General features: G+C 42.0%; 1 protein-coding gene across 1 annotated transcript in view; it reads right to left on the reverse strand.

The window, feature by feature from the left end:
- The window catches only part of SEMA5B (semaphorin 5B), a gene marked incomplete at both ends in the record, with an annotated part of 130,900 nt that overhangs the window by 46,199 nt on the left and 74,440 nt on the right, over positions 1–10,261 (reverse strand). Inside the window, 2 exons of the mRNA XM_082285215.1 lie at positions 6,274–6,481; positions 8,628–8,835. Of these exons, the coding sequence (XP_082141341.1) occupies positions 6,274–6,481; positions 8,628–8,835 (416 nt within the window). The remainder of the gene's footprint in view (positions 1–6,273; positions 6,482–8,627; positions 8,836–10,261) is intronic.

Here is a 10,261-nt window from a genome sequence, read left to right on the forward strand (position 1 = left end):
ACCTTCATCTGTTTCAGCAACTGTATAACTCTGGACTCCAGCTACTGCTAAATTCCCCTTCTGTTCACTCAGGGTCATTTACAGACTTCAGAACTAAAAGTGGGAGCCTAGAAGTGTACAGGTTGGTTAAAATTAACATAAATCATGTCATTGGTTTGAGCACTCAGTAGAAATGAGAAAAACTGTAATAATTCATCTGGTTGGGAGCAGAGCCCCTTCCTATTCTGCGTCCTCTCTCTTTTTCAGCACCACACTCACCAGAAATCTCAGCACAGGTTTATTCCTCAGACTCAGCCTCTTGCTGGTTTCCCTGCTGGCCCTGCACTGCATTTCTCTCCTCATTGTTATTTGTGATTCCTTCATACTTAAATGCCATCTACAAAGAGTGCTATTTTCTTTCTTCCATGCCATTAAAGATAATGTCAAATAAAATGAAACTGAAAACCAGTCTCTCTGGCATCTTAGAGGAAACATGCCCCAGCTCACTACCTCACTGCTTACCCTTGCCTGCTTTTTATTTCCAATTTCAGACACATCCCTTTCCCAGACCATCCAAGTGAAGCTCTTCAACTGCTATTCTGAAAGCCACGTTCCTTAGACCTTACCATCCCTTCAAATCTTAAGGGTCCATATCCTGCAAACAGTATGGATGCACTTAACTTTACATATATAAACAGCTACATTAAAGAAAATGGGAGTAATTGCCTGCTACAGCAGATGCAAATGTGTTGTCAGGATAGAGAAAATGGTATAATTTTGTACTTCTATTTAAAGAACACAGATCCATTTCATCTACAAACTTCATTCTTTCCAAAAGCTTTAGTGATCATGGTTCTGTTTGATGTCTTCATTCTCTGTCAGTGGGAGTCTCGCTATTTTCTTAAATGCAACCAGAATGTCAAACCAGATGTTTAGTGATTTATTCTGATGTATTATTGGATACTGTGGATGACAAAACACTGGGCTGAGTACTCTCCTTTCTGCCTATGAAGTCTTCCAAGGCTTTTCAGCATTATTGGTGATACAATAATTAACTAATTCCCTTAATTGTGGAGAGGCCATATCAGCCAGAACAGATGGAAATTAATGATTAAGCTTTATCACAACATTTTTGCAGTCTATTACCTTTCCTTTTGCCTCTGTTTTTAAATGGATATTCAATGTGCTGAATATTTTTTTAAACTCTCAGGGAGAAGATCTTCAAAACAAAATCTGGGCCAGATTTTCAACAGCCTCAGCTCAAAAAAAGGTGCTGGATTTTCAAGATCTTTGATGAACAATCTGGCCACCAGTGTCGCCTCAGTGATCTGCTGGATGCTGGGCTCCACTGAACAACAGTGTCTCTCTTGTTCCCTCCCCTACCTTTTCAAACATTTTTCTCTCCCATGCTTTTTACCCAACAGCAGTTCATTGTTTGTCCTTCAAGGAACTATCTTTATTCTGATGAAGAAGTCAGAGGATTTCCAGCCCATATTCAATTAAATCCTTCCCCAAAACTGGAAAATTTTTAGATCTCTTCCCAGACAATGTTATTTCTCCAAACAAATTCCCCAATAGTTTCACTTCTGAAATATTGCAATCCTGTAATTCAGGTTTTACAATCCTACATTCAAGTGCTTCACTCCTTTGTTACAGAGGATTTTGCATCATATAAAGAGTAAAAAGAAAAAGAAGAACATACCATTAAACTCCAAAGCAATCCTCCATGTGATATCCCAAAACCCTTAAAGGTGGACAGTACGTGCTTGGAGCTACAGTTCCACTTGGGAGAGAGACAAAGAGGGCAGAAAACTCTCTGCTTCTTTAGTGCAGCTGCTGATCCTTTTCTTCCAAAAACTCCCTGGAGCCATTTCAGGAGTTACCCACCTATATGTACTTAGTTGTCTGATCACTGTCCCAGTGCTATTCAGAGGTGAGCTGTGCTTCTCACACAGATATCAAGTCAATAAATAAGAGTCCTTGTCAGCTGAGTCATTTCTGCCAGCTTTGCATTAAGTACATGGCTGGAGGGGATGTGAGGCAGAATTTAGGCCAAGCAGGAGGGCAAAAATTCAGCATCACTCAATAGCAAACTCCCTGCAATCAGGTCAAAAAAGCAGGCAAGAGTTCAGATAAGCGCATGTCATAGATGTTGCAAGAGGTCCTGGCTCTGGAAGCCGGAGGATCCACACTGGCATGAAAGTAACCTGAGGTGGCACTGACACAACCTGGGAGATGCCCATAGCACGGCAGGGAGAGGACAGGCAAGCCAAACTATCCCCAGAACCACACTGTACATCCAAAATGGCAACTTGCACCATGTTAACTGCAAGTTTTATGCAGAAAAAAAATATGGAAGGAAGAAGAGGAAGGAATGAATATCAAGATAAAGTGCATTAAAATAAACTGGTCAGGACAGGGAGAGCAGAAGGGGTGGGGATTCAGGAGACCGACTGGTCTTATTTCCAAACATTTTCTTTTTGTCATTTAAACGTGTAATCAAAATCCTTGGCCCGCCTCAGGGCTTCCATCTGCTCAGAGGCCCACGGTTCTGATGCTGCAAAGGGTCAACACAGAGATCGTAAAGTATTCTCTGTAAGAACCAGCTTCGTTTTCCTATCTGTCTCATCTCAATTGCTAAAAATGAATAACTGCACCCCAGCCTTTGAAAAATTTATTAAAGTAACCCTTAAAGATATGTCCCACCTGAAAAGAACGCTCCAGATCTGAGGTGCTCGGCTCTCTGAAATTCAGATTTGGGATTTTGTTCAGGCACATTCTAAAGATACAGTGGTGTCAGTGATAAGGCTGCAGTACTGGTTCCTCAAATATTCCTCACCAAAGCTTGGGGGCAACTTGGGGTAAAAAATCGAAGTTCATTTGAAAATTGCAGGGAAGTTACACACATTTCAAAGCCATGCAAAATTCAGCAGCAAGCACAGCCAAACTACCACCCAGCAAAGCAACCTTCAAAACATTTTGCACGTTCAAAGGGCTTGTAGGTTTTGCTCGTGTTGAGCATCTTCCTAAAAGTCTCCAGTGAGCGGGGAATGGCAGCAGGAAAGAGAGCAGGAAAGACAAACACCAGGAACACACACGCACAAGGCAAGGTCCCTGCAGCCAAGTCCAGCCTGTAAATTTGGGCAGCTGACATTACAGATGTCTTCCCATTGCCCTGTTGCTAAGAGTGGCTGTTCTGAAAAGACAAACTGAGACAGGTCAGTGGGCACACACAAAACACTGCTCAGACACCCACTACATCAAGACATGGGGCTGAGTTACTGGTCACCATTTAAAAGATTAAATTGGTGCCGTGTCAATAAACAAACAGTAAAGGAGATGGCAGGAATCCTTATCCCTTTCCATCTCTTCCGTTTGCTGCAGTTTTTCCCTCTGCCCCAATTCTGAGCCTCGGTACCAAGCCCCGAGGTTTTAAAAGCAGCAGAGCAGCAAAGATTGCTGGTCGGGATCAATGCTAGGGTCAATTTTCTCTCGATACATGATTGCCTGTTCCAGGGAGGAGGGGGAAGGCAGGAGCTCTGTATCAGCAATCACAAACCCACATCAGCCCCCGGGGTGTAAAAGGCTGAAAAGTTTCCTGATAACAGAAGGCAGAGCTTACAACAAACAATGTGGTATTCCTGCCTGGGAGGCACAAATTCTCTCAGTCACCTCCAAGCTTCTCGATCCCCCCCACCAAAACAATTACATTATAAAAACTGCTGAAATCAGGGCTTTTCAAGGAGGCCAGTCACGAAGTCACAGCACAACACAAAAGTAGGCAGGGAGTGTTGTAGGGGTGGGAGCCCTTCTTCCCGTAGTGGCTGAATATTGGCGTGTATTAAACATAGACACAACAATAAGCAATAAATCACAGCCCAGGAGAAGTGCCAGGTGGAATGCACTGGAGGAAATTAAAATATCCTTCTTGATACTGTTCAGGATTGAAAGAAATACAAAGGAGGTCAAATTGACTTATCATTTACATAGCCAGGATGCTAAGGGGAGAAAGGGTTCTAACACTTGCAGCTGAAAAATTTGCAGTTGAATAATTTCCTAGCCAAAACAAAACAAAACAAAACAAAACAAAAAAAAAAAAAAAAAACAAAAAAACAAACAAAAAAACAAAACAAAACAAAAAAAAACACACCAAAAAACAAAAAAAAACCCAAACAACAAACCAACAAAAAATCCCCCTTAACTTAAAATGTAATAATAATATTACAAACATCCTCTCAAACAAATAAATAAATGCTGGAATTCCTTGGCTTTCCTACATTTTCTTCAGTTTTTCCTTCCTTTTTCCAAATGCTCAGTCCCTCCACAAGACTCACCTAACAGGGCAAAGGACCCTTTGCAATGTACACAAGTACACTAAATGGTCAGCACCCAAATTCAGCAAATTTTGACCTCCCACATCACATCCCACCATGCTGTCAGGAGACTCTATCTTGTGTACTTTGCTATTGCCCAGTGGCTGGTTTTTCTTCCCGATTTCTATCATGAAACTAGTCAATGGAGGCAAACTTTAAGTCTCTCTGCCCTAAAGAACTGGGTCATTTTCTTATTTCACTTGAAAGTGGCTCCAGAAAGTCTGTTTTAGAAAAAAAACAGCACTGGTACACAAACTTCCCAGTAATTTCAGCCAGGACTCAGTGCCACACAGTGCATAAAACTGAGGCTGCTTTTGGTCACCAGCAGGCAAGGGAACCTCTGTGAAGATAGACTTTTGTTTTGCTGGGATAAACTTATACAAGTAGGGGACTGCTCTGCAGCCTCCAGGTCCTAAATATGGTGCTCCTGAGAGATACCCCACCTGTCTGCTCTCCAGTCACTGCTTTTTTCTTGCTTGCCCCATTGTAAGGCAATTCAGGAAACCTTCACCATTTGAATTTTAATGGAAGTGTCATACAAAGTACTTGGGCAGGCTGAAAACAGGGCAGCATCTATAAATTACTGGAAAGCTGAATTTAAGATTAGGAAAGGAAAGGAAAGGAAGAACGTATACACACATAAATATTCTCAGACTGAGACTATACAGGACAGCCTGAAGACGACAGCTGTTATGTTCTACCTTTTAAAATCTGCTTTTAAGGGCTGAGGACAGGATGGCATGTTCCAGCTGCGGTTTTCTCTTACTGAACACTTTCGTGTCCATCTGATTGCATAAGCAGCTAAACCTTTAAACATTAAAAACTTCTGTGTCAAACTGCAGTAATGGCCAAGTTATATTTTCTGAAAGGGATAATTAAGAGGTTCAGTGAAAATAGAGAGCTGCCACTTTTATATTTAGACATGCATGGATTTAGTGCAAGCTGATAGATAAATTCTACTTGTTGAAAATAAAATTATGGTGACATTTTCTATATCAGTTTTTTTTGGCAAGAGAACAGGGACATCTTGCAGTAGGCCATGGAAGAGGGAATCTGTTTAGATGTTGCTAACAAAATCCTTCCCCTTGTCTAGCACAGAGGACATCAGTTTCACACAAAACTCTTACAGAGAAAAGCAAGGCAAAAGCATGAGAGGAGAATGAGAAGTATTTTCAAGAGATGTAAACAAGTAAATGCCCGCAACACTCAGTGAGATTATTTGAGCATCTGTCTCAAACAGTTGCTATCACACTCTTTCACCTGTTTAAACGGAGAGGCATGATTTGGATGCGAAAACCTTCTACACTTCAGTGTGGAAGACTGCTCTGGAGCCAAGGCAGACAATTAGAAAAAGTCATTTTTCCTACTCCCTTTATAAGGCACAATCAAGCCACAGAATCTATCCAGGTGTAAGAGGTGTCACACATAGTTGAGATGAGCTATTGATTTCCAAAAGCAATAACAAGTTGCCACACAGCCCAGCCCTGCCTCATCATATGTCTTAGAGGTGATCACTCAGATAAACAAGGAAAGGCTGGCTGCAACCCAAATTCAGAAACCTTCAGCCCTACAGCCGATAAGAACCACCAGGAAAACACATGGACTTAATAAAAGCAACACTGAAATATGAAGCTTTAAAAAAAGAAAAGAAAAAAGAAGTAAATATTGTAAGCCCTTCCTTGGTAAACATACGATTAATTTCTGAGGAGAACTAATTAACAATTACAAAAAAAAAAAAAAATTGCTTATCCTCATTGCTCCTGTCATGCATATATCTATCAGGAGATGCACTGCAGCAGTGGTTTTTGTCTCTTATTGATGAAACAAAAGGCTTCTTAACCAAATCAAACTGGAATATGTTAGCCTGGTGCTTTTCTCTTTAACCTGAAGTGGGATATATTAGAGCTGTAAATTTACTTACCCTTCTGTTCTGTACATGGAGCATCTCTCCAAAGGAATTTTTAGCACTCCATTATTTAAACCCACAAAGAGTGACCTGTCGCTGTGTAGGATTTGGAGACTCTTGATTGCTTCCTGTTGTCCATCAGGGAGGATCTGCATTTCCTCTAAATAACAACTCCTCAGACTCCTGTTAGTGGTAGAAAGGGCCTTCAAGATGGTGCCATACTCTAATAGAACAAGAAACAAGGCACAAGTAAATCTTGGAGGCAATGACTTCATTTCATACCTGCCTAAAGAGTGAAACATTTATGTCATCTTTACAGAGCTGGTTTAACCTAGTTCTTGGTCACCTGCTGCCCATGGTAGAGAGCTCTAGCTACATCGTTATAATCCTCAGCAGAAACCACCTGAGAATGCATTTTAATGGGAATTCAGGAGGATGTGAACCATCTGGACAGTGAGTACCTGGCAGCATTTCCCAGTTGGAGCACTAAGGCAGAGGAGTCTGGTCCCGTTACCAGTGAGTTAGAGAGCAAGGTGACCCAGGATAGCAGGAATAATTTCTGGTGCCTTGAGTCTATATTTCTATTGGTTTATGGAGCAGATCAGTATGATTTGATGTCATGACAAATGACAACAAATGCAGCAGCCCTGCTGGAAATCTCTGAGGCCTCCATAATGACTGCATGGGTCACAGACCTAATTGATCCTCTTCCTGGAAGAAGCCAGCTTGACAAGGGGATGTTATGGCATGAGCAGTTCATACACAGAAACATACAAGTTTGTGCTCACAGTGCTCCAACCTAAACAATTTAGAGATCTGCTAAGCTGTGGGAGATTAATGCAGGGGGAAAGGGGGCAACCACACCATTTTGCACTGAAACCCCCAAGAGGTCTGTCAGCCCTGATTGTTCCTGAAACTTAATCTTTCTCTTCCAGTAACTTCTGCATTGGTGCCAAAGCTCAGCAATTTATAGTGGTGGGGTTGGCAGCCATGTGAAGTTTCCCTTTCACTAACATGTGGAACAAGACTGAAGCTTGAGCTCAGTTAGTCTCAGGACTGGGTTTGTGTTCAGGGCTGCCTCTGGGCAGGGCTGTCTCTACTGAAGCATTTCACAAGTTCAAACATTTCCAGCAGATCTTACTCTTCAGTCACCACTACCCAGGGCCAGAAGGCAAACACGACTAAGTAGTTAAGGTTATGGCATTGGACCTTTTTACACTAATGATACAAGGCAGGAAGTATTCCAGCTTTCTCTAAGGCTCTGTAGCTTGGACTCCTCACTTTAAATATCAAGATATCATACTGGCAGAACGATGTTGTATTACAATTTAAGTACAATCTTCTCATCATAACCAATGTTCCTGGAGGCTCCCATACGGGGAGTGTTGCTAGAACATATAAATAATAAACCAAGATGATCACTTTTGAAATAAGTGGTGGTAAAAGTTAGATAAATTATGACACAGTCCTGAAGGTCCATTCTCCTAAACATGAGAATGAGGCAATGACTCTGCATTCAGATGTGAGATTAAATTAACATTTATGGAAGCAATCCATCTTATTCTAAAGTCAAAGTTTCTGCAATAGAGGATAACAACATTATACCCATGAGGCTGGCCATATGCTCTGATTAATCAAACTATTTAATTTAACCTCTATCATTAGTATGAATAGGGGCTAAGACAACCATTTATAACACTTTGTCCTTCTTCAGCATCTTCACTTATCCAAGATATCTGTGCTTTTCAGAAGAGGCAATGTGTCTTGCTAATTAGAGTATGGAAGTAGAAATCAAGAGACTAAGTCATACACTTAATTCTACCACTGGCTTGCTGTGCTCCCACAAAAAAACACTTGCCTCAGCTTCCCTACCTGCCTTACACTTCAGTGCATGCCCATTCCCGAAAGCACTGGGAGTCATACACCAGTAGGGATGTGGAAGTGCAAAGAAAGACACAATTAAAACCCTGAGCAAGCCTGGAGTTCATGTATTATTATTGCTTTTTCAGAGATGGGTCTCTCATAGCACTGAGAGGCAACTCACACTTATGAAACCACAGAGCATTCCACTGACCTCTGCTCTTCCCCACTGTTATGTATTAGCCTGATTAGTTGAAACATGTTTTTATAAGAGGGAGAAAAATGTTATTGGTCTTTTTAAACACAATGGAGATTTACAGTCTGATCACTTGGGACTCTGCCTCAAGTCCTCCATCCTGCTTTAATTTACTCTAGCAAACAACTTCCAAGCAGTTTTGTGCCAAAATCATATTGAACGACAACTGTGTAAGGACTTCACAACTGGGCTCCCAGGGCTGCTAGGTCTACAAGCAAGCAGGAGGAACTGTTTGAAGCCCTAATGCTCTTACCTGTTCCAATATACATGACATGGTACAGACTATCCTTCCCCTGAACAATATCAACCACCAGTTTGGAAAATCGAATGCTGTCCTGAGTCACATACGGATCCACAGTCACTGGCTGCACCACATCATTCATCAGGAACAGGCGCTGTGCATCCTGCAGGACTCTCTCCGTCAGGTTCTCGTTAGGGCTGTCATCGTTCAGTGTCCCACACTAAATACAGAAGATTGAATTTCAGAAAATGCATCTTCTCCCCAGTCCAGATTGGAAACCCATGTCCTATTGATTTCCTGGGGAGGTGAGTCTGTGTGAGGGTCACGGGATCAGGCACACATCCTAGTCATAGATCCTTGCCTAGATTTGGCCTGTAGCCCACTCTTTCAAAGCTTTTCTCCTAAGTGGTCCATTGACCAGGAAAGTGGAGTTTCATTCCCTTGTGATACCCTCAACCAGCACAGGAGAAGGGCAAAAGGCTTTAACAAGCTATGGAGAAAAAGAAATAATTAAAACTAGCTGCAGAAATATTTAAAGGCAGCAGTGGAGGGGAAGTTTTTGTGGTGATAAATCCTTGAAGCACTCCAGACAATCTTCAGACTCTGCCTGGCACCTCAGTCCGTACAATGAACAAAACTTGGGTGTTTAAAAACCTAAAAATGGACTGGTTTTGTATCAAAGAACCAAACTTGCTACATTGCTTTTCTTTGAAGTGCTCCCCTCTGGCCAGGCCCCCACAGTTGCATCTGAAGCAAAGCAGGTTAACCACAAGCTCCTCCCACCCCATACTCTTCCCTCCTGACAGCAAATGGCAGATCAAGCCACGACCACCCATCCTCCAGCACCAAGGGAGGAACTGAAACAGGACTCAGTTCCCTTATCCAGTGAGAACAGGGGAGAAAAAGAGCTTATCTTGTGTCTTTTAAACAGTGTAAGTCCTACCACGTGGATAGTGCATTTTAAGGCCTGAGTTTCCATGTTAGATTAATTCCTAGAACTCAATTATTTTCAAAACCAGTGCTAATTTTTTGGTCTGTGTCAATAGCTGGGACTCGATCTCACTCTTCCCCACAATATCTGCATGGAGGGCAGAAAATTTATTACTCCAAAAGGCGGCAGGGTGACTGGGTGTTTATCTTCCCAGGACCATGGGAGACAGTAATACAACTAAATCTTGCCAAGTCCCATACTCAGTCTACGGACAACTTCCCCACTCACTAAGTAAAACTCACACCTGAGCAATTTCACTAGAAAAAACCCCCACACATTCCTTTTTCTTTATTTTGGGTCCAGGTGTTCGGGCTTTCCTTGAAGAAAAGTCAGAATACTGAGAATTAGGATGCTGATTTACAGTGTACAAATTTCCCATGTGCACACGCTCGATACGCATCACAGCAACTCTTGGTGGTATCGCTGCCTTTCCCAGGTGCACCACGCAGCCCTTCTCTTACTACGTGCTAAAATGAGTTGTCACGGATTTAACACACATTCACACAGTAAATATGGATTCCAATGGCTGGGGTACTAAGCCTTACAACATTCTAGAGGCTGTGTGAGCTAGGAGAACACGTTATGTAATTCTGACAATCTATGAACATGGTCACTTTTCAATCAATTTAAGCATCTTCCTGAATAGCCAGACTAA

This window comes from Coloeus monedula (assembly GCF_965178545.1).
Source record: "Coloeus monedula genome assembly, chromosome: 7".
Classification (NCBI taxonomy): domain Eukaryota; kingdom Metazoa; phylum Chordata; class Aves; order Passeriformes; family Corvidae; genus Coloeus; species Coloeus monedula.